Source organism: Camellia sinensis, chromosome 6 (assembly GCF_055761805.1).
Source record: "Camellia sinensis isolate YWXY chromosome 6, ASM5576180v1, whole genome shotgun sequence".
Lineage (NCBI taxonomy): Eukaryota > Viridiplantae > Streptophyta > Magnoliopsida > Ericales > Theaceae > Camellia > Camellia sinensis.
In genome coordinates this window covers 190714628-190739237 of record NC_138966.1, presented here as the reverse complement: position 1 = coordinate 190739237, position 24610 = coordinate 190714628, and the positions used below count along the sequence as shown (strand labels likewise).

Below are 24610 nucleotides of genomic sequence, written 5' to 3'. Positions count from 1 at the left end.
AGTACAAGGCTGAAGAGTGGTTGGCTGGAATAAACCAACATCTGTTACTCTTCAGCCGAAGTAAGTGCAAGGCTGAAGAGTGGTTGGCTGGAATAAACCAACACTTGTTACTCTTCAGCCGAAGTAAGTGCAAGGCTGAAGAGTGGTTGGCTGGAATAAACCAACACTTGCTACTCTTCAGCCGAAGTAAGTGCAAGGCTGAAGAGTGGTTGGCCGGAATAAACCAACACTTGTTACTCTTCAGCCGAAGTAAGGGTTTGGCTGAAATTGGATTGGCTGGATTAAAAACTTTGTACTCCTCAGCCGAAGTAAACATATCGGCTAAGGAGTGGTTGGCTGGAAAGTATAGTTTAACCACCTAAAACCGAAATAACAGTTGGAGTAACTGAAGCATTACAAAGTACAGGCATACAGATCAGAACCGGAACAAGAGTTGAAGCAAAATTCTTCATTCATTGAAACTATTACAAAGGATGTTCGTAGTTCAGTTACAATGGCAAAAAGTAACAAAGAAAAAGTACACAATCAGGAAAAAAGTTCTTCAATTTCGGCGTCAAAAGCCGCGTCACCAGCAACTTAAAGGCCGGTTGCAAGAGGCAGTTCACTCTCGGTTACCAGGATGCTTTCGGTTGGAACCACGGTTTCATTTGGCTGTTCGATAGGTAGGTCATCCACCATGGGCTCCAACCGAAGTGATGGGTCTGCACTAACAACCGGAATGTCTTCAGGAGCAGAGTCATCAGAATCTGAGTCCTCCAGAAACTCTTGTTGCAAGGCGTCTGCATAATCCGCAAGAGACTTCGGTATAAAGTAAGCTGGAGGGTCGAAGACCTCGGTCTGTTGATCGTGACCGAGCTTCTCCACAGCCGCCCTCCAGCCGCACTTGAAGAACAGCTCCTTGGCGGCGTCGCATTGTTTGACGTAGGCGTCTTCTGCCTTCTTGTAACCCTGCTTGTACCCCTCCTTTTCGGCCTCCTCCGCGCTCTTTTTGAGTTGAGTTATTTCGGTGTCTTTTCTCTTCTCTAGCTTCAACAACTCCCGCAGATACTTGTCCTTCATAACGATGGCGGCTTTCTGCTTCTCCGCTTCAGCCGAATTAACCAGATCGGCAAGCCGGCCGTTCTCAGCTTGCATCTCGGCTATTTTCTTTTCCGCTTCTTCTAGCTCGGCCGCCCTTGCTTCGGCTTCCGCCATGGCCTGCCTTGTGGTTTTTCTAAGCTCTTGGACTTTCTTGTATGTGATGTTGTTCTTTTGCAAGGCCTGACAAAACAAAGACTTCTCTTAAGCCGAAGTAAAAGTTGGAAATTAGACAAAAGAAACGGACAGAGCTACTTACCAAGATCATGGACTTCGATGTGGACTGGATTGACTTCATTTCGGTGTTTAATTGCTTTAAGTGGTGCTCCATGTCCTTGGGGAGGCACACACTTTTGGCCAGGTTAAAGGCCAATTGGTGATCTTTGTCAGCCACAACCGAGTCAGTAGCTTTGATGTCTCGGTCGTTGAAGGTCAGCGGCGGAGCCCACTTCGGAGATTCAGCTCGGTCAGTTTGCTCCGGTTGGAGGGCAGGTTGAGGAATTTGGGGGATGGATTCAACCTCATCGACAAGTTGTTGTTCGGTCGATGTAGATCGGGCACGTTTGGAAGGACGAGATGAAGAAGGCTGCTGAGAAGGGAGGGCCACAACGGCAGGCTGCATTTCTGAGGTTGGTTGCACTTCGGCCCTGGTTGTTGCGGTCAAAAGGGCCCTCACTCTGCTTTTCTTCGCCATCTCTTCTTCATCTGTTAATGGGACAAGTCATATTTCGGGCAAGTTTGGGTCCGGTTCAGGTGCTTCCTCTAGAAGGAAATCGATCACTCGGGCCTTTCGATGACCGCTATATCGGTAGGTCGGTTCAAAGTTTAGAAGCTTGGCCCAACTCCTTTCTTCACACCGTAGTGCGGCTCGCAAAATCGCAAGGTTGGGATAGCTATATAGGGAACGGAGGTGGACGAAATCTGCAAAAAGAGAAGTGTTAGTTCGGTTAATAGACTAAAAAAACCGAAATAACATTCAAGGAAGAAGACCGAAGTTAAATTACCGGGCTCTCCCTTTTTCCAATTTATAGGTCGGCCAGGAATTTGGGCTTGAAAATCCTCAAAGTTCCCAGAGACCCAGAAAAAATCATCGTCATTAAGATCTTTGTCCGGTGTGTGTTTAACTATCTTCTCTCGGCGGCGGCGAATCCTAAGGTAATAGACCCACCCAGCATCTTTTGAACCGATGGAGTATTGATGGAAAATTTCGGCCAGGCCGAGGTTTAGTCCGGTTTGGTGGTTCAGTGCGGCTATTCCCATTATAATGCGATATGTATTGGTGGACAGTTGGGTGGGGCATAATCTAGTCTGCCTAAGAAATTCACAGATCAGCGGTTGGACGGGAAACCGTAGTCCGGTTTCTATTATGGATTGAAGGGTAAAAGGGACGTAGCCTTCTTTTTCCCAGGGAATAACATCTTTTTCGGCTAACATCAGATGGACGTCTTCAGGAATATGGTAATCTTTCCTAAATTCGGCCATACCACCAGGGGTCTCAACTAGATACCTATACTTACTCATCTGATGTATAATTTACTTATAATTTATATCGGTGCAAAAATCGTGCTCAGTAGCTCGGTTGAGCGCACGCAGGAGTGCCTGGGTAACCTAAGTCTGCAAAGTAAAAAACAGAGGGGGTTAAAGCACTGATCAATGGACCGTGCTACAATTTAAAAGCAAGGTATAAGAGCCCTACTTCGGCCTCAAAAAACTGGTTCTATCTCGGTTCATCGAAAGGTTTGGTAGCTCGGTTTGAGCAGTTTGCTCGGTAGACCGGTTTAACGTCTAGGGGCAGCTTTCTGAGTTCGGTCTAAAAAACTAAGAAAGCCGGTTTAGCCCCAAGGCCTAAGTCGGTTGCAGTGTGAATAAAGTTACTTTGGTTAAGTCTCTAGGGGCGGCTTTCTGAGTTCGGTTTAGGAACTAAGAAAGCTGGCTTGGCCCCAAAAGCTTAGTTCGGTTGAAAACCGAGGTTCCTAATTTGATATATTCAAAACTCGGTGACCTTATTTCGGCTAAAATAAGTCAGGCTCTGGTAACTCTTTGAAACTTTCAAGTTCTAGTTCGGTTATTGACTATAGTGATCTACCTATGTGATGCAAACAGGATTCTAGTTCGGTTGCTACCTAATTTTGGATCTAAAGCAAGTTTTTTACAGGAGTTCATGCATGTATAAGCTCTGCTATTATTTTTTCGTGAAACTACAGAAGCGAAGCGTCAAAAATGACAGAAAATATTTGTAAAAAACATACAAAACAAGATATACAGATGCGAAAGCAAAACAGAGTAAGAAGGAAAGTAGATTTGCTTACTAGATTGGTGAAGAAGGGACTGAAGATGAAAATTGTTGCAATAGAGGAAGAGCACGAACGGCAAGAACACAGAGAGAGGAGATGAAGAATGGAAGGTGAACTGATTCAAGAAAAAGAAAGGTTGTTTTGTGAAAGAGGAGAGAGAAAAGGGCGGCAAAAAGGGGCGGGACTGTTCAAAAAGATCGAAGTACGAAGGCGGCGTGATAACAGCTCACGGCCTATCAGAGCCCGCCACGTGGCAAGGGAAAGGGAAGCGTTACAGTCGTGATTGAAGAGACGTTTTGACCGGATAAAGCAGAGTTCGGAGTAAAACTAGCTCGGCTGGATACACTGAAGGGTTTTTTATCTCGGCTGGAAGGGCTTGTAAGAACTTCAGCTCGGTTGGAGGATTTGTAATCTCAATCATGCTATGCAGATGAAATTAAGGGGCAATTGAGAGGGTAATTTTTGGGAAAGAATTGGGCCGAGCTGTGAGTTGGGCCATGCGGCCCATAGTGTGAAAGAATCGGTAAGAAGCCGTAGTGTTATTTCGGCCCAGTAGAGGTATAGATACTCCGGCCCAGGAGAAGTGAAGTTATTCCGGCCCAGGAGAGGTGTGGTTACTCCGGTTGAAGAGTGTGTATAGCAACTCCGGTCCGGTGGCAGTTTGAAGTGAGTCCGGCCTTGCGTTTAGTCCGGTCGTGACGTATTATGGTTAGGTCGGTCAGAACTTGCTACTTGGAAGTTTGATCTAAACACACCATGGTTGAACAGGGGAAAGCCGAGATAAGGAGCTGGAGGAGAAAAACCGAGCTAAGGACAGTTCGGCCTTCTCTGTGGCTCTGCGCAGCCCAGCTTATTTCGGTTATATAGTAGTTCGGCCAAAGTGAAAACCATTCCACTTGGTTTAAGCAGTGGGGGAGGGTGTAAAAGGATAAGCATTATCCTTAGGAGTATGAATCCTAGGAGGACTCTGCATGGAGAAATACAAGTCCTACTAGGATTGTGCCACAGGAAACTTATAAAAGCTCACAAGCACCCCCTTGAAGGAGGTAATTGAACACAATTCTTTCTGAGAACATAAAACTTTGTCTATTTGTCAAGCTTACTAACTTAGGCATCGGAGAGGTTTCCGGCACACACCCGCCGGCTAGCTCACATTTGTGTTTTCAGGTGATAAAGCGACGTCGTACGGAGGAGCGTGGACTTGGTCAACAGGATTATACGAGGAGAATTATTTCCTCCCCGTACACTAACTAACTGAATCTAACCCACTCCTACATTTCTCTCACTACATGAACCTCTTGTCTCTAACGTATTCCTTATGCCATACATTGGCATACACCTGTGTTGAGAGAGCTGCATCTGTTGCTGCAGCTGTGGCCTTGGCAGCTGTTCTTCATCTTGAGACTGCATGTTGTCATTTGAACTTATACTCAATTAGACCAAATGGACAGAAAATTTAAAATTAAATATCAAAATTTGAACAAACTGAAAATGTAAGAACTAAAATGATACAAAAAATAAAATATAAGGATTATCCACGTAATTTTCCCATAACGAAATTATAAACTAGTAAAGTTGTTGAAGAACGGTTCATGGTTCATCATTTCAAGATGATTGAAGAAAAAAAGTTAACCATTGAAGACTTGGTGTTGTCAAAAATATAATGACAAATTCAACTAATCTGATCGATCTATATCTATAAACACACAACCTCTTTGCCATGCTAGTTATCGTTAATCCTTCTTTCAATCAATTGCAATTTGCTTCAATTAAAATGTCCACTCACTTTTTCCTTGTAACCATGGCCATAGTGGCCTTGGCCTCCACACTTATCTTTGCTTTTGACCATGGCCATAGTGGCCTTGGCCTCCACACTTATCTTTGCTTTTGATTCCGATTCTCTACAAGATTTATGTGTTGATGTTAAGGACTCCAAATCTACTAATATACTATATACTCACTTCTATCTCATAACATTGTGCCTTCGAAAATATATGTTTGGTGTCATTTTAGTTTTCAACATTTTAATTTTGACAATTTCATTATCAAAATATGCATTAAAGTTGTCACACTAGTTGACGTCACCAATATTCATTGTCAAAATAAATAGTATTTTTGAAATAAAAAATTACTCATTTGGTTCCTAAACTATACAATTTTATTTCATTTTGATCCCAAAATTTTAATTGTTTTAGTTTTATGAAGGGTCGATTTTTATTTTCTCATCATGTAACATTACTGAAGCTAATTAGTTTGTTTAACATTTTATTTCTTTCACCAAATACTTACTGAAACACATCTATATTTCATTTTCATGCAGTTTTCGTGGATGGCAAGTTCTGCAATGACCCAAAACTCGCCAAAAGTAAGTTTTTATTTTTATTTTTTTTGGCCTCTTTACTCCCCAAAATACATCAACCCCAGCTAGGTCGATTGTCACTCCTGTAAAAGTTATGCAAATCCCAGGCCTCAACACTCTCGGCATCTCCTTAGCTTGCATCGACTTCGCACCTTTCGGCCTCAACCCACCCCATACACACCTTCGCGAAACTGAGATCCTTGTGATCTTGGAGGGTACCTCTACGTTGGTTTCGTAAATTCCAATCTAGAAAATCATCTCTTCACCAAGGTCTTGTACCCAAAAGATGTTTTTTTGTTTCTAAAAGGTCTCATTCACTTCCAATTTAATGAGGGAAAGACTAATGCAGTGGCTATCTCTGGTCTGAGTAGCCAAAACCCTAGTGTTATTACCATTGCAAATGTAGTGTTAGGGTCGAATCCAAAAACTTCTGATGATGTTGTTGCCAAGGCAATCCAAGTGGACAAGAAGGTGGTAGACTATCTTCAAGCTTTATTTCTGGTGGCCCAACAACTAAAGAAGTAAATGGGGAATAGAATCATGAATCTATTATTTGTTAAACTTTAAACATATATATTTTAATATAGCAAAAATACATTGTTGGTTATGGACAATGTTCTTATAACATTTAGATAAACTATCAATAGGTCATAATAATTCGACTTAATTTTCATTAAATCCTATTGAAAATAAATCTTAGTAAAATCGTCGCTAAAGGTAATTTTTTGTGACAATTGTTTACACATGTCACTAAAAATTGACAATTAGTGACTTTCTTTTTTGTTACGATTTTTATAAATTGTCACTAAAACTTACAATTAGTGACATTTTTTTATAACGAATTTTTCAAACTGTCACTAAAAGTTAAAAATTAGTGATTTTTTTGTGATATTTTTTTAAACTGTCGTTAAAACTTATAATTAGTGACAAAATTTTCAAATTGTCACTGAAAATTAACAATTATTGAGAATTTTTTTAATAGTGTTTCATAAAAAAAAATGTCACTAATTATCATAAGACCTATTGAATAATAAGTTCACTTATTATAACCTACACATAAGTCTCCCAAACTTTTGAGGGTGTGTACCATAACATCACCCTTCTTGTTATTATTGTGTAATAATGAAATTTTTTAAATAGTACTCTTTGTCTCATATAATGATGACACTTCTTTTATCTTTCTATAATCTCCCATATTGGATGGTTTAGAATTTGCGTTATATTTTTTTAAAAAAAATATATAAACAATAGAGAAATAATATGTCAACTTATAACAAATAAGAAAATAAATAGTTAGGAGACAACAATTAACTATTGTAATCTTGTACAAGATGTTTAGGGAAAAGTGCTAGCAGCAATGATGATATTTTCAAATAAAAAAAAGGATGGTCTCCATTCACTTTATAGATTGAACGGTATTGTTGGGTTTGTGAGGTCCACCACGGATTCTATTTTGATAATTTAAACTGTTTAATGTGTAGTGCTCCCCGAGTACTTCATCCCTGCAAAAAATTACGTTGATAAAATATCAATAGTCCCTTGATCAAATCGTATTTTTGTTAATGGTAAATAAGATTTTAAAAATAAATTGTCAATAAAAATGTATTCTGATCAAAGGACTATCCTTATCAGATTAATGTGATTTTTTATAGAAATGAAGTACTCAACAACCTCCACACATTGAACGGTTCGAATTATCAAAATAGGACCCGTGATGAGTCTCACGAGTCTAACAATGCCGTTCGATTCACATAGTGAATTAGAGACCCTCCTTCCCCTTTCAAATAACTTCCATGAAATGTTATTTTTGAAAGAAAAAAAAAATACTAAAGATTCTTAATGTTTTATCAAAAAATTTACTGGAGTGTAACTAACACCGGTGATAAAACAAGTATAACTAATACCAATGATATATAGACACACGTATAATTAAATAAAAAAACATAAAAATTTTAATGTCAAAACGTTGGTATTATCATTTTTCAGGTACTAATAGCATGATTAAAGGACAAAATATTTTTTATGAAAATTATTTTTCCGGTTATAATATAAATATAATTGTACCAAACTTGTGTACTTATCTTAATGGAGATTAGTTTAATTTATCCTAAATCATATGAGCATTAAGATTTTAAAAAATTTCCTCTTTTAAATTTGGCAAAATTATGAAATTCCCTTACACTATCAAAAAATACAAAAATCCCTCTTATTACCTCAAAATTATAAATGGCCCCAAGAAAAAAAAATAGAAATTTTTTTTTAAGGTCCCTGATATTAAGATTTTATAAAATAAAGGACATATAATATTTTCATAGTAGTGAAGGTCGGTCAATATTTCTACAGAGAAAATTTGATTCAGAGAAATTTTGCACGACTTAGATAAATTTCACCCCGACTTAGAGAAATTTTAATTTTCAGAGAGAAATTTCGAGATTTCTCTAAGGCAGGACCAAAATTTCTCTGAGTCAGGTGAAATTTCTCTGAGTTGGGCAAAATTTCTTTAAGTCGAATTTTCTGTGAAAATTTTGAGGGACCTTAGCTAATAAAAAAAATATCTTGGAACTCTCTTACTATACAAAGTTGTAGAGGATGTTTCACTAATTTTTCCATATTTTAAAATATATTTATGACATCATTAAAAATTACTAATTGAGCTGATGATTTATTAATAAAGTTGTCGTTTGACAAAAACTTTTTTAGTTGGCTTTTTTGAGTTGGGGCCTTTTTACCTTGGGACTAAAAAGTTCGTTTGGGTTTGCTTTTTTGACTTTTTTGACTTTTGTAAGAGAAAAAGTGAAATAATTATAATTTGAATGTGACATTTTGTCTTATTGACTTTTTAGCTTATTTTGTGTTTCAGTGGCTAATTTAGCCCCAACCTCTTTAGCCAATCGAAACTAAAACAGGTCATTACTATGCGAATAGAAATTTGAAAAGGTAAGATGTAATTTTCAAAATCACAGGGGATAATCTGTCTTTTATGTAAATGTCAAGGGATATATTTATAATTTATCTTATAATTTTTTGAGTTTTTATATAAAAAAATGCAATAAATTTTATAAATTTGGTATAGTTTATATGGGCACGTAGAGAAACTACAACGCTACTCTTTATTTTACTTATTTAACCACACAAACTGTTTATAGAGCCTTCCAAAACTCTCCATATGTAGCTAGCTTTGAAATTATTTGTTAAAATGATTTTTGTCGTAGCTAGTCCATTGGAGGTGGTAAAATAGGATAATGGTAGCTACAATATCCAACATGCCTCTCTCAATGCTTGTCATCTTCTTGTATCTTTAATTTCATGTTTTAATGATTTTTTTTTTTTTGCTGATCAAAAAAATAACCAACATGCCTCTTTTAAAAAGCTCATTGTGGATGCTCTTAGGCTGAAGGTCCATTCTTGAAACTTTTTGGCCAATAGGCCCAACCTTAACCTTGTTGGGCCATTATTTGACCAATGACACATGTCTGTTCAAATCTTAGCTATTTGTGTATCTGTTCAAAATGTTATCTATTTGTACACATATCACCTATCTATTCAAATGTTCACATATTTGTACACGTGTCACCTATTTATTCACCCATCTATTCAATGTCACCTATCTGTCTACTTCATCGCCACTAACCACAGGCTACTTTTTCCTATCAATTTTCCAAAGATTTTTTCGACAAAGACAACTTTTCAACACATGTCCTTATTACCAAAAAAAGATTAAACCTTAGACTAAATAACATGTGACCCCACAGGAATTGATTCTTCACCAATTAACTGTAGTTATGTTGACTTTTCTTTTAATAAGATTAAAGAACACAAAGCTAATATTTTTATTTTGTTGTCATTAATTTTGTATTATAATATTAAGTAACAAATACTTCTTTATTTTAATTATTTTGAGTTAATTATAATTTTATCACAATTTTATTTATTTCATACTTACATTATCAATTTCGTTTATTTTTAGTCCTTAAAGGTTTTAATTTCAATTTATGTGGTCCAGTTGGAAATATTCATGAATATAACTAATAGTACAACATTAACGTGATTAGAGTCTCTCCACTCTTAATCAATTTGTTTTTAAGCTGAATGCTTTAACAAAGCCCACGTCTACAAACTTTGACCGGTCAATAATAGACTTGGCTCATATGGCCCTAATTTGATACAAGTTTCGACTTTGATTCATATATTTTTTTTTATTAAATTCCAAATTTATTAAAAAGTAAAGAATTGTAATACAAAATTTTGAAATACATTAAAACAACTATAGTCACTTTTTGAATCATGATTTTTTTTTTAAAAAAAAAATCTTTAATTATTGAAATACAAAATTACATATGTTATGATTATGTTATTGAATTGTATGCATCTTTAATCTCATAGAAATTTAATTACTAGTTTCATATAGCTGGCATGCTAGACACTCAGTTTTTATTGTTAAAATTATTACTTACTAAAAATGCATATATTCATACATGTAAGATGGAGGGGGGGGAATAGATAAAAAATAAATCAATTATTTTGTGTATATGGGTCCAATGTGGGCTTTTGGGATGGTCTTATGGGTCGAGTTTTGGGTCAGGTCTCAAAACGCCCACCATGCCTAGAATTCATATTCTTTAGCCTAAGCCCAACTCATATGTTTTAGGGTTCAGTCGAGTCAAGCCAATGCTAGGTCGAAAATAATGAGCAAATTTCATTTGTACCCCTATACTTTCACACGATATTTTATGACACTCCCAGACTTTGAATAATTTCAATTTTATCCCTAAAGTTTTTGAAATCGTATCAATTTCACTCCTGCCATCAAATTTGAAAAGGAAAAAGTTTAAAAATTGCTTTTTGGCACCAAATTTCAAATGATAGATGCAAACCCACCATCTCCTACCCAAACTCACCCTCTCTTATTTTACACCTCTACAATTCTACCAGCCACCACCACTGGTGGTGGTGGCTAACCCTCCTCATCCCTTCACTACTATAGAATTTATGGACTGAAGATGGGAGTTGTCTGGCTCTTATTCTACTCTCCTCAGATCACCAAGACCCAGTTTCACCACCCTTATTTCCGTATCCCTCTTCCCTTTTCACAACAAAATCATCACCATCTTTTGAATACAAAACACATAGCACAAGTGTAAGCCCCCTTCTCTGCTCTCTCTCTCTCTCTCTCTCTCTCTCTCCTCTCTCTTTATATATACACACACATATATTTATATATGTATATGTATATCGTGGATTGCAGATGGAGTTCTTCATATGCTTGTAAAGAGATTTACTACACATCATCTTCAATAGTAGAGGCACCTTCAATAGTAAAGGCTTCTTCAATTGGATCTTGCTCGTATAGGTCGGCGAACAAGAGAGAGGAGTTTGTGGTAGTGGGGGAGAATAAGAGCCCATATCAAGTTGCGTTTGATCGGAAAGCTTCTAGATCTAGATCTATTGGCTGTGGAAACATGAGCTTTTCCGAGGACTTTTTCGAGTGAATCTCAACTAGGCTTGGGGACTGTACTTTCGTGTGAGTCGAGTATTAGAGGGAAGGCAAGCCTACAGTCACCCATCTCCACCGTCGTGGTGGTGGACAGAATTGTATGAAAGAGAAAGTCAAATGTGGTAGGATTTTTAGTGGGTTCATGATCATTTCTTCATCTTCTCACTGGATTTCATCTTCAGCTAAAGAAAACAATCATATGAGTGGCAAGATGGCGACAACACCAATGGCGGTGAGATATCTTTCTCATGGGAGGAGTAAGAGCTGGGGATGAGCATTTTTTAGCCCAATTAGCACTTTGAGTAAGCCTTCTTCAACTCGAAAGATAGAGGGTTCCAATAAGAACAGCACCAACACCAATAGTAACACTATTCTTTCTTTGTTGGCTGAGGGAGGCTAAAGATATGCTTTTTGAGTTTGCTCATTAGCTTAAACCTTTAAAGTAAACATTACAATCTTGTTTTACTTGTGTATTTCTCTCTATATCTCTCTTTTGTATTTGTCTGTGTTTTGTGTTTGACTCATTAGTTATTTGGGAAGTTAATTTGCAATTTGAATTCACTATGTGGTTACTGATAAAGAGATCTAATGGACCTGGACAACTCTCACCAATAGTCCATAAACCCTGCAATGGTTGAGGGAGGAGGAGGCCTAGCCGCCGCCGCCGATAGTGGTGGCCAACGAAGTTGTAGAGGTGTAAAGAGGAGAGATGGTTAGTTCGGGTATGAAAGGGTAGACTTGCATTTATCATTTAAAATTTGGGGCCAAAATACAAAAATTTTTTTTAACTTTTTCCATTTCAAATTTGATGGCAGGGGCAAAATTGATACAATTTCAAAAACTATGGGAGTAAAATTGAAATTATTCGAAGTCTGTGAGTGTCATTGAAAATCGTGTGCAAGTATAGGGGTAAAAATGAAATTTGCTCAAAAATAATTGGAAGATTACAATAACCAAAAGTTTGATATGTGAGCCTAGAGAAATATCAACAGTGTCATCATTATATCAATAGGGAGCCTAGAAAAAGATCAAGAGAATGTCATCATTATATAAGGGAAGAGAGAGAGAGAGAGAGAGAGAGAGAGAGAGAGAGAGAGAGAGAGAGTACTACTAACAAACTTCATTATTGTAAAATCATAGGAAAACAATTTTAAGAATATCATCCACAACCAAGGCAATTATTAATTATTGCATCATATTTATTTAAAGTTTAACAAATAATAGATTCATAGGTTCTCCATTCTTTCTTTCTCTAGTTGCTGGGCCACCAAAATTGAGCTTGAAGATAGTCTACCACCTTCTTGTCCACTTGGAATGCCTTGGCAAGAACATCATCAGAAATCCTTGGATTTGACCCGAACACTGCATTAGCAACTGTGATGGTTCCGGGGTTTTGGCTACTTAAGGCAGCAAGAGCTACTGCATTAGTCTTTCCATTATTAAATTGAAAGTGAATGAGACCCTGTGGGAACACAAACACATCTCCTGGGTACAAAACCTTTGTGAAGAGACGGTTGTCGGTGTTGGAGGTCACGAAGCCGACGTAAAGAGTACCTTCCAAAACCGCGATGACCTCAGTTGCACGAGGGTGTGTGTGGGGTGGGTTGAGGCCATAAGGTGCAAAGTCGATGCGAGCTAAAGAGATGCCAAGAGTATTAAGGCCTAGTATTTGCATAACGTTTACGGGAGTTACCTTCGACCCAACTGGGTTTGATGTGCTTTGAGGAGTAAGGAGGCCGGAAAAGAAGAAGTCATCAGCTGTGGCAAGCTTTGGGTCTTTGCAGACTTTGCCATTCACGAACACTGCATCCAAAGGAAATGGAGTTGTGCTTCAATAAGATTGGGTGAAAGAAATAAGAAGTTATATAAATACTAATCAATTTTCAATAATGTTACAATAATGACTTCTAAGAAATTAAAAATTGGTGCTTTACAAATTAAAATAATTAAAATGTTGGAGACCAAAATGAAACATATCGTATATTTTGCTAACCGAAAGGGTAATTAACCTTTTTTTAAGCTGATGTGTATTTTTTGTTCATAAAATATTGTGTATTTTGATGTTGAATATTGACGATGACAGTGAGGGAGACAAAATATAATGCATATTTAATACTTTGAATACTAAAATATTGATTATCAAAATGACACAAAAACATATTTACAACCCAAAAATATATTTACGCTACAAAAAGTATATTTAATCAATCAATATTTGACTTCAAAATGAAAAACTGACATGGACTATATATAATTCCAACCAAAAAAATGAGGTTTTGATTATCATCAAAATACAACTGCTTTGAATAAGTTTTGTCACTAAAATCATATTTCAAAATCTAAAACTTAAGTTTGGAAGGCTCAAAGTTGGGAGATAGAGATGAGCATGAAATATACCATCGGAGTTATTGATAGCAACACAAAAGTCCTGTAGAGGACTAGGGTCTGAAGCAGAGACTAGTGTGAAAGCCAAGGCCATAATGGCTATGGTTACAAGGATAAAGTGAGTGCCCATTTTTATCACTTGAAAACAAAAAAACACAAAATTGTACTAGCTTTTTTTTTCTTTTCTTTTTTTTGAAAGGAAATTGGAATGTCTATGCCCAATTGCTTGATGGAGGAGACAGATATCAAAACATGGAAAGCCTATCCATTTATAGATTTAGATAGATAAGAGTAGTTGAATTTTTAATAAAATATTTTCTGATGCCAATGAGAGACGAATTACCAAGTCCTCAACCATTTAATTCAAGGATGAATTGTTCTTCAACAACTAAACCCCTTTCTAATAAGTGCTTGAGCAATATATTTGAATTTGTCATTATATTCCAAAGGATTTAAGACTGTTCCCAAGGAAAGCAAATTGGACTTTCTATGTCCATCTGCTTGAAATGAGCTGAAAAGCTAGCATGGCATACGTATCTATATATCTCTATATACAATATATAATTAGGAGCGATTGAGAAATTGTCTAACATTTTTAATTAATAGCAGGCCCAACAACCTCCCAATAATGCTGATAGGAAAAAAGGCTAGATACCATCTGGACTGGGGCATTAAATGGCCCGTCGAGAATAGTTGAATATAGATATAGATAAGAGTAGTTGAATTTTTCGTTAGGGCGAATTATACTAACAGTCTTTATAATTTGGAATTCATATCTCTAACTTTTTAATTGTGACACATTTGATTATAAATTTTGAATATTGTTCTAAATAAGGACAATTGAAGATACCATTGCTCAATTTCATGGTGAAGTTGTCAATTTGATAAAATACAAACTAATTTGACAAAAAATAAATGTCAATTTTTTTTTAAAAAAAATTTAAAATTATTTCTACCCACCAAAGATAAAATTATATAAAATTAATAAATCTTTTATGTATTTATTTGCTTATTTATTTTATCAAATTAATTTTTATTATATATTTAGATGATGATCATGTAATATGATATCCTAGGGCCGAAGGCTTAGATGACAAAAGTAGTTAATATAAATATAGATAAGAGTAGTTGAATTTTTCGTTAAGTGTGTTCCAATGCTAATGAGAGAAGAATTACCAAGTCCTCAATTAGTAACCTTTTTCCTCATTCACCATTTAATTCATTGGTGAACGGTTCTTCAACAACTAAGTCCATTTCCAATATCTTTTTTCTAATTGCTTATTGAAATGCTTCTATTGACTTTTCTATTTCAAAAAATATTTTAAATATTTTATAAAAATATTTTATTATGGATTGGAGGTCATTGTTTCGATCCGTGGGGTTCACTATGGATTTCGTTTTGATGATCCGAACCGTTTATTTTGTCGGATAGTTTGTATAGAACTTGTGGGCTTGATGGACGTGTGGGCTTGATGGACAAAGTGGGCTTAAGATCGGGTGATTCCGGGGGTGTATATGGGTCCAATGTGGGCTTAAGGTCGGGTGATTCCAGGAGTGTTACCTCGGGCATCACCATTTTGTTTTGCGTTTGTCTTTTCATTTTCTTTTGAGTTTGTTTCTGCCTTGGAGCCAGTAATGCCAACTGATTTGAATGAACAGCAGTGATTTTCACACTCTTGTGTTTGCTTCTGCCTTGCGCCAGGTGTGCCAGGGGATTTGAATGAAATGGCAATGCTTTTCACTTGCTTTTCTATGCCTTAAAGTCATTGCATTTGACCTAAGTTTTTCAAAACTTTTTTAATAACGTATTGAAAACGAAGAGGAAGGAATTCCTCGAGATTTGCAAAATTTGACCAATCGAGAGAAAGAAAGGCATGCTAAGCCCTTAATGTTTCAGATCATGCTTGTTAATGTGAGTGCTGAGAAGGATCCTGGTTTGATCTAGATTGGTTTCACATTGTCTTCCGCGCGAGCGATTTGTTGTTTTCTTAAAAGATTTCAAAAAAAAATGTTTTGCGTGATCCTGCGAAGACCTGTGTGGAATTGCTCTTGAGATTGTGCAGCCTAGGATCGCTCTCAGCCTCAAGACTCGGCCCCTTGCTTTCAAACCTTGAACTTGCATTCAGAATGTTCAACGGTCAACCACAATGTGAGGCCTGTGTGGCCAGATTTGAAGCAGCCCTCGATCAAGAGGCCAGGAAAGTCTGATCAAGAAGATCAGAAGGTCGAAAGAAGCATGCGAAGCTAGATCAGAAGCACCCCTTTGAACAAACGCAAAACAAAGTTTGTATAGGACTTGTGGGCTTGATGGAGTTGTAGGCTCCAAGGCAGAAACAGACTCGAACTCATGATATCTTGTTTTGATTACACTTATGTGTTTCTTTGCATTGCATTTGCATCAGTGCGCCTAGGACACAGTGTTTGCCGTCTGCTATTCCTGAACGGTTTGTCGGAGGCTCGCTTTGAGAAGCGTGGCATAAGGCTGACCGGTTACGGGCTCTGCCACGATGGGAACACAAACCCCAGTTTTTACCGGGGCACCCTTTTTGACCATTCGACCTAGTGCATATTCGGAATCCATAGTGACCATTCCAAACTAGGACAGGTTGCTTACCTGATTGTAGTTTGTTTGAAACTGCTGCGTGCGTAGTGAAACCCTAGCTCCTGACAAAATAGGACAGGGAAACCCTACCCCAACATAGGGGTGTTTTGGCTCTCACTTGTTTGATATGTGCTCTAGAGTGTATCTCTACAGGGAATGCATGTATCAGTTGCAAGTCTGGGTATCAGGCCTATGGGCATCAGTATTTGGGGAATCAATTTTACCTGAGGGTATCGGCTTACAGGCAGAATTTTGGGTAGAATTCTGTAGAGAGCCTAGTTATTCAGCTGTGCTCAAATTTGTTCTGGTGAAATTGGGCTGAGATGCTGTCTATTTTCTCTTTTGCTAGGTAGTCTTGGAACTATAACTTCAGAAGGCTCTAAGATCTCCCAGATTCATTGGACTTGTGTTGATAGACTTTATCAGGTCGGAGATTCAGTTCAAGGGAAAATCAGTGTTCCTTCGCTAGAGGCAGCGTAAAAGGGCCAGTCAGGCGCAGATCACCAATTCAGCAGTTACCAGATTAGTGGTCCTTATCCACCCCACCAGTGAACAGTCGGGCTGAGGTCTCAATTTTTACCACAGAGATAGAAATACCGGTCAGTCAGCCGGAACAGCAGAACATGGCAAGGATGGAGGAAATGATGCGTCAACTCCAAGAAGGTATGAAACTCATACAGCTGGACGCTGTCCGCCAAACGGAATTTTCCAAACAGCAAGCTGCGATCATGGCCTAGCAGGCAGAGCTAATCACCAGGTTGCAACAGCAAAACGGAGCATCTGCTTCGCATCAAGCTCCTCCACCACCAGGGGTTCCGACACCCGGGGAAACACCAAATGTCCAGGAAGGTACGGACATTCCAACAGGGCCGGCTCCGCCCCCAATCCTACCCCAGCTATCCAAAACACCTACCAATATACCGGACTCTCCCTTCGAATCCAAGGTGGACCCCACGGCATTAAAACTGAACAAGCTTGAAAAGCTGTTCAAGAAATCCCAAGGAGTGAAGTCCATCCCGGACATCGAGGATGGGTATACCGACGCAGCCGTAATGCTGCCGGACAGATTTAAGATGCCGCATATTGACCGATTTGATGGATCCGGGGATCCCATGGTGCACCTGCGGCTGTTTTCAGACATACTAAGGCCGATTGGCCTCACCAGACTACAGAAGCTTTCTTTATTCGGCCGAACCTTGTCAAGTGTAGCGGCCATCTAGTATGCAAAATTGGAAGACGATGTCAAGAGGAATTGGGATGAGATGGCCAAGGCTTTCGTCGTTCAATACTCCTATAATACACAGATCGAGATTACAACCCGTGATCTTGAGACGACTAAGCAGGAGCTTAAGGAGAGCTTTTCTGACTTTGTGACCTGGTAGAGGGCCAAGGCCTCAATGATGACCATTAGGCCAACCGACAAAGATCAGATTCGGATGGTTGTGCGCAACCTCCAACCCAAGCTCATGCAGAAGATGATCGTTCTCCCCTTGCCCACCTTTTCAGATTTGCATGAGATGGGAGTACAGATTGAGGATGCTTTAAAACAGGGCCTGATTGACAATGATAGAGAGCAGCCCAGGAGGGCGTTTTCCCGCAATTCGAATACGACCACCAGTGGTGATGCAGCTGCGAGATCTTCTGAAGTTGGAATGATCACCACCAAAACAACCACCCCCTTTGTTGGTACATCCAATCCAAACCCCCGAACCTCAGACTATTTACCCCGAGGTAAGAGGATTTTCACCCCGCTGTATATGTTTTTGTCTAAAGCTCTAGGGGTCCTACTCAAGAAAGGACATCTGAAATCGTTAGAACAACGGCCTCTACCCGATCCTCTCCCTCCAAAGCATGACCCGACTAAGTACTGTGCTTTTCATCAACAGACCGGTCATGACACCAACAGTTGTGTCCGTCTCCGCCATGAGATACAAAATTTGATTGACAATAGGGTCATCCCCACACCAGGTCCTGCAAAGTCTATCGACACTTGATCAGTGAACTTGTGAGGGATAATGTGATGTGATCGAGAGATGAACCACCTGCGGGCGGCGCTCAGTTTACTCCGGATGTGGCATATGGCACGCACTTTTTGAGCATTTTGCGAATGCTAGTTTTGTGCTTTCTGACTTGGGCATTGGGTCAGTCTTGTCGTTTTGTATTAAGTCAATCTTTTCATATTGAGTCAGTTGGGTCCGTCTTGTTGTATCGAGTCAGTCCTGTTTTGTTAAGGTCGGGTGATTCCGGGGGTGTTACTTCGGGCATCACCATTTTGTTTTGCGTTTGTCTTTTCGTTTTCTTTTGAGTTTGTTTCTGCCTTGGAGCCAGTAATGCCAACTGATTTGAATGAACAGTAGTGATTTTCACACTCTTGTGCTTGGTTCTGCCTTGCGCCAGTTGTGCCAGGGGATTTAAATGAAATGGCAATGCTTTTCACTTGCTTTTCTATGCCTTAAAGTCATTGCATTTGACCTAAGTTTTTCAAAACGTTTTTAATAACGTATTGAAAACGAAGAGGAAGGAATTCCTCGGGATTTGCAAAATTTGACCAATCGAGAAAAAGAAAGGCATGCTAAGCCCTTAATGTTTGAGATCAAGCTTGTTAACGTGAGTACTAAGAAGGATCCTGGCTTGATCTAGATTGGTTTCACATTGTCTTCTGCGCGAGCGATTTGTCGCTTTCTAAAAAGATTTCAAAAAAAATGTTTTGCGCGATCCTGCGAAGACCTGTGTGGAATCGCTCTTGAGATTGTGCAGCCTAGGATCGCTCTCAGCCTCAAGACTCGGCCCCTTGCTTTCAAACCTTGAACTTGCATTCAGAATGTTCAACGGTCAACCACAATGTGAGGCCTGTGTGGCTAGATTTGAAGCAGCCCTCGAACAAGAGGCCAGGAAAGTCGGATCAAGAAGATCAGAAGGTCAAAAGAAGCTTGTGAAGCTAGATCAAAAGCACCCCTTTGAACTAGGGGCAAAAGAATTTCAAATGTGCTCGAAAAACCAAAGATGAAGATCGACAAGAATGCCAAATCCCATAAGGGAGGAAAGAAAAAAACATTGCTGAAGGACAACCGAGTTCCTATCCACAACACTAGGGGCAAACTCAACCCCCATTGGATGGACTCCTACATCATCAGCAAACAATAACAGCTATTCTCTTGGATTTAGATGACTTCAGGATCTCAAAACCAATTGACATGGACAAAGCTACACTTTTACCCTTGGGAGGCTCGCTGGGCCGAAAACCCGGAAGGGCGACCCAGGCAAAAGTTAGAGCAAGAAAAAGAAGAAAAAGAAAAAAAAAAGAAAAATGCAAAGGAAAGATACCAAAAAAAGAGAAAAGAAGAAAAAATGAAGAAAATGAAAAGAAAAGAATGAAAAAAAAAAGAAAAAGAAATGAAATGAAAAGAAAAGAAAAACAGAGCTCGCAAGGTTGAAAACCTAGAAAAGGCGGCCTTGGCAAAAGTTAGAGCGCAAAAGGTGAGGGTTAATACACGAGTGTACCTACCCCGAACTACGTAAGGCTTGATTCCCATGTTTGGGATACATAGGCAACTTCATTCTGAAGTCCAGCCACAAACACTTCCAAATCAAGTGTGTCCATGTAATGGTTTTGATTGTCTTTGCCGTCTCTGTATCCGAGAGTTCGGTTGTGATCACTACTCTGAGGACAGATTACAATGCGCTGCGGTGCCATTCAGACAAGGGGCAACTTTCCGTTACCGTACAGTGTGCTGAGGTGCTATTCAAACAAGGGGTAACTTTCCGTTGCCATGCAGCTCTCTTCGAGCAAGGGGCAATTTTCCTTCGGATCTGAGGCTGCGCATCTCAAGAGTAGGTTCCGTGCTCGTTGAGTAGTGGCCATTTGCAAAAATAGTTTTTGAGAATTTTTACTAAGGTTGACTAATTTCTCGAAAATTATTTCATTTTCCAAAACTGGACCATTTTTTTGGACCCGAAAAAGGAAAATTTTCAGTACTCATAGCCTGACTTGCATGATTTTAAATCAGAAAATCGAACAAGCGTGTTAATCTAAACTCTTATTTTGGTCAAAATTGTTTTAGTAGAAAACAAAACAAAAAAAAATGGTCAAAATGATGAACAAGAGGCACAGTTAAGTTAGGTGTTCTGTCTTTTCCCCATTGACAATGCACTTGCCCGAAAGGGCACTATACTTGCCAGAAAGGGCACTCTACCTGTCGGAAAAGGGCATAACTGAAGCTGTCAATGAAGGGCAGAAAGCTCTCATATCCTCCAAGCAATGAGGTATCAAGCCAAGTGCGAAGCACGAACTGGAATGGGGCAAGATATTCCATTCCCTCATCTGGACAGATCTAACCACGTCTAAAATCCCTAGCAGAGCATCGTTAACCGATGTTAGCTGTAGATTTGCTACACACCCAGTTGTAGCATAGCCCCTTTATGGGAGAAACTCACTGTTGTGAACAAGAATAAGAATCTGGCATAATACCAGGGGCTAGAGCCCACAATTTCCAGCTTATCCGTCAACCACCCAGGGGAGGGATAAAAAATGAGAGATTGAAGAATAGAGAGATGTACGCTGAGAGAAAAAGTGAGGAAAAGGGCTTTTTCAGAAAAAACAGAGCTTGAGGGCCGAGTGATGTGAGAATCACAAATGAGAAAGGGTGGGAAACAATACCCGGAGAAACTGGCTCCTCGTGCATCTAAGAGGTCTCTCGTCTTTGTAACACGTCTGTATGTCGTGTCTTTTATTTTGTTTGTCTCGATTCTTGTTTTTAGTCGTTTCGAGTGTCAATATATGTGTTTAGGTTGTTTACCTTTGTTTTCCTTTGTTGAGTCGTGGTGCGCTGTGTTCAGTCGTAGGCTCAACACCTAATTGAAAACTTATTTTCACTCTCGATTCCAGAATAAAATCGTTTTGTGCTCACAGTGCTGTGCCATTCACCACATTTGTGCAAAATAAGATTCTTTCTTTCATAAACCGCAGGGTTCAACCCAGGTCATGTGAGAACAGTAGAACAAGGACCTATTTGAAGCTATATAGGTTCCGGACTGCAAAGCAAAAGAAAAAAAAAAAGGAAAATTTGGAACATCTTAGTGTGTTTCAACTTCGGCAAATTCCGAGACTGCATTCCAGGTGCACCTTCTCAGGCCTCGCCATTTCTCTGGAATATGAGTGTATCTCGACCCCAAGTGTAAGCCTGCTTCAAGTCAGAATGGCAGTCCAAACAGCACCCGAGGGTTTCACATGCAGATGTTATCTCTCGCCAATATAGACAGGGTGTCCCCTTTTGAGCTGAGCGGGTTGCCAAGTCTTCCGAGAGGTAAATCAGAGGCACCAGAGTATATGTTTGATGCCCCTCTATTGCATAGGATGTGCACTTTCATATACACTTTTGTTACATGCGTGCCGTGCATCATTATGATTCCTGCATAGAATATGCTTGCTTTTGATTCCGCATAGAATATATTTACTTGCAATTCCGCATAGAATATGCTTTGCTTTCAATGTTGCATAGAATATGCTTGTCTCATGCACAGAATATGCCTTCAATGTTGCATAGAATATGTTTTCCATGTTGCATAGAAAATGCTCCCATACTTGCATAGAAAATGCATTTTATCGCACTTCTTTTGTGCACCTCACTCACACTATCTTGCGCACCTTACCTGTACTTGTTAGTGCATTGCATCGCACTGTTTTGTGCATTTAATCTACATCGCACTGTCTTGTGTACCTGTATTGTATTGTCTTGCACACCTCTTTAACCTATGCTATCACGCACGTTACTTGCATTGTCATGCACCTCTTTACTTGCGTTGTCACGCACGTTTCACTCGTATTGTTATGCACCCTTTCAATTGCATCGTTTTGCACGATCTCTTCCTTTCTGAAACACCGGGATACGTCCCTATGTTTTCTCTTCTCATTCTGAAACACCGGGATACGTCCCTACGTTTCTCTCTTTAGTTCTGAAACACCGGGATACGTCCCTGTGTTTCTCTCTTTAGTTCTGAAACACCGGGATACGTCCCTATGTTTCTCTCTCTTTCTGAAACACAAGGATACGTCCCTATGTTTCTCTCTCTTTCCGAAACACCGGGATACGTCCCTACATTTCTCTCTTTAGTTCCGAAACACCGGGATACGTCCCCATGTTTCTCTCTCTTTCTGAAACACCGGGATACATCCCTACATTTCTCTCTTTAGTTCCAAAACACTGGGATACGTCCCTAACCACCGGGATACGTCCCTAAACACCGGGATACGTCCCTAACCACCGGGATACGTCCCTAAACACCGGGATACATCCCTAACCACCGGGATACGTCCCTAACCACCAGGATACGTCCCTAACCACCGGGATACGTCCCTATGTTTCTCCCTCTTAGATTAAGAGCATTTGGAATACGTTCCAATGCTTATACCTTTCTGAAACACCGGGATATGTCCCTATGTTTCTCCCTCTTTGGCTAAGAGCATTCGGAACATGTTCCAATGCTTATGCCACTCTTTCTCCTTTCACGTGCAACGCGTCAGAATCTTGTTTGAGACCTTGGGTGTCCCTAATGGTCGCTCTTAGTCTTTCCTGCATGGCGCATGGTTAAGATTGTATAATTTTCTTACATCCTTTCTGCATTATGATGTAATTTGATTTTTGCTTGCTTAAAACTGTTGCATGTTATGCTTCGTTACAGCTTTCTTTGCATGATCATAAGTTATGCTTGGCTTTGTGCATTGTTCTTGCATTTCGCCCTTGCCCTCGGGCGCATATCTTTGTCTGTAGCTTGTATGCTTCGTCTAAGTCTTCGGCCTTGTCAAAAATGAGTCGTCTCTGGGCTTTGACATTCACTCCCGTCATTGTTATGACTTTTGAGTTCTGTCAAAGAGGGGCAACTGTAGACACCCCATTTTTGACCGTCCTCAAAACTTAGACGTCATCATTTGAACACTCGATGATCATCTATGTTCGTGTTCGTCTTGAGTTCTCGGAGGTTTCGGCCGCGCGCCTTGCCTCAAGACCTCTCGACTTGTTTGTTTTGTGTTTGGTTTTGCACCAAACACTTGTTGTTTTGCTTATGAGGGTGGGAAATAGCTTGTTGGCCATCCCCACACCTCACCGGCCATGGCTTGAGGCCACCGGCCCTGTTTTCTTGCTACTGGCGAAAGGTGTTGGCCGGTCGGCATTGTGTTTGGTCGGCCGGCCACTGATTTTGGTCAATCGGCCACTTTTTCTGGCCGAGACCTTTTCTTGGGGAGGTTTGAACCTTTTAAACCTTGGTTTTAGCTTCTTGAGAAATCTTGAACCTTTTGAACCCTTGGTTTTAGCTTCTTGAGGAAGATTGAACCTTTTGAACCCTTGTTCTAGCTTCTCCAAGAAACTTGAACCTTTTTAGCTTCTCCAAGAAGCTTGAACTCTTTGCCTAGCTTCTCTGAGAAGCTTGGCCCCTTTGCTCCAAGCTTCTAAGAGAAGTTGACCCTTTCTTAGCTTCTTGAGGAAGCTTGACCCCTTTGCTCTAGCTTCCTCAAGAAGCTTGGCCCTTTTGCTCCAAGCTTCTAAGAGAAGCTTGGCCCCTTTGCTCAAGCTTCTAAAAGAAGCTTGCACCATTGTTCCTCTATAAAAGAAGAGCTCCTCTTCCATTGCAAGGGTTCCAAAAAATTTGCTAAGGCAAGAAACATACATATCTCTCTATATCTCTCTACTTTGAGCTCCAAAGTGCATGGTTCTTGGCCTATTGCACACCACCTCCTAGCCTAACACCTCCACCATTGCTTGGAGCTTCTTGGAGGCTATTTTCAGAGGTTGAAGGTCTGGTTTTTTGGTCTCAAAGCTGCTGGTTTTGCTTAAGCTACAAGGGTAACACACTTTACCCTCTTTTGGTCTTTATTTTGCTTCATCTTTTAGCCATACTTGTAAGCATTTTTGAGCTTTGGCATAAACTAAAAAAAGTCTTATTTTGAGGTCCTTTACATGTTTGTTTAAGGTCACTTTTGTATTTGGGTTTGTTTACCCCCTTTTAGGCCTTATTTGGCCTCATTTTTGTGCCTTTTTTGTGGGCTTCGGGACCACCTTGTATTGGCCTTCTCACCACTAAAATCTAGAGGGATTTCAATGGTGGGGATGATGTTTTGAGGTCCTAAGAAGGAGAGGGCTATCCCCTCTCCTTATCGTCTTGTTTACTTGCATTTTTAGCCTTACAAAGGGGCCTATATTTGCACACTTCTTGAGCTCGGTTCAGGCCTTTTTCAGTGAGTTTTAGGCCCTGCTTGAACTCTTTCCAGAGCTGTTTTTGTCATTTAAGGCTTGCCTCTTGCATGTGTAGAGCAACCCCCTTCATAGCTTTTCAAAGTAGCACCTCATTCTTGCATGTATTGGATACATTTCAGTGGCTATTTGGTCATATTTTGGCATGTCATG

At 39.5% G+C, this 24610-nt stretch overlaps 1 protein-coding gene and 1 pseudogene across 1 annotated transcript; one reads left to right on the top strand and one right to left on the bottom strand.

Moving 5' to 3' along the window:
- Nucleotides 1-5218: 5218 nt before the first annotated feature.
- Nucleotides 5219-11219, top strand: LOC114283995 (putative germin-like protein 2-1 pseudogene; annotated as a pseudogene).
- Nucleotides 11220-12329: 1110 nt separating this feature from the next.
- Nucleotides 12330-13817, bottom strand: LOC114283999 (putative germin-like protein 2-1). Its single transcript, XM_082873175.1, has 2 exons — nt 13622-13817; nt 12330-13027 (listed from the first exon to the last, which is right to left on the bottom strand). Exons 1-2 carry the CDS (start codon nt 13737-13739, stop codon nt 12477-12479), a joined length of 669 nt encoding a protein of 222 aa, XP_082729301.1. The 5' UTR covers nt 13740-13817; the 3' UTR covers nt 12330-12476.
- Nucleotides 13818-24610: the final 10793 nt, after the last annotated feature.

Excerpts from the sequence above, each read along its gene's own strand:
- LOC114283999 (XM_082873175.1), bottom strand. The coding sequence starts at position 13,739 with ATGGGCACTCACTTTATCCTTGTAACCATAGCCATTATGGCCTTGGCT. Across the intron at positions 13,028-13,621 it reads TGCTATCAATAACTCCGATG|TGTTCGTGAATGGCAAAGTC; the intron begins GTATATTTCATG and ends CTTTGGATGCAG.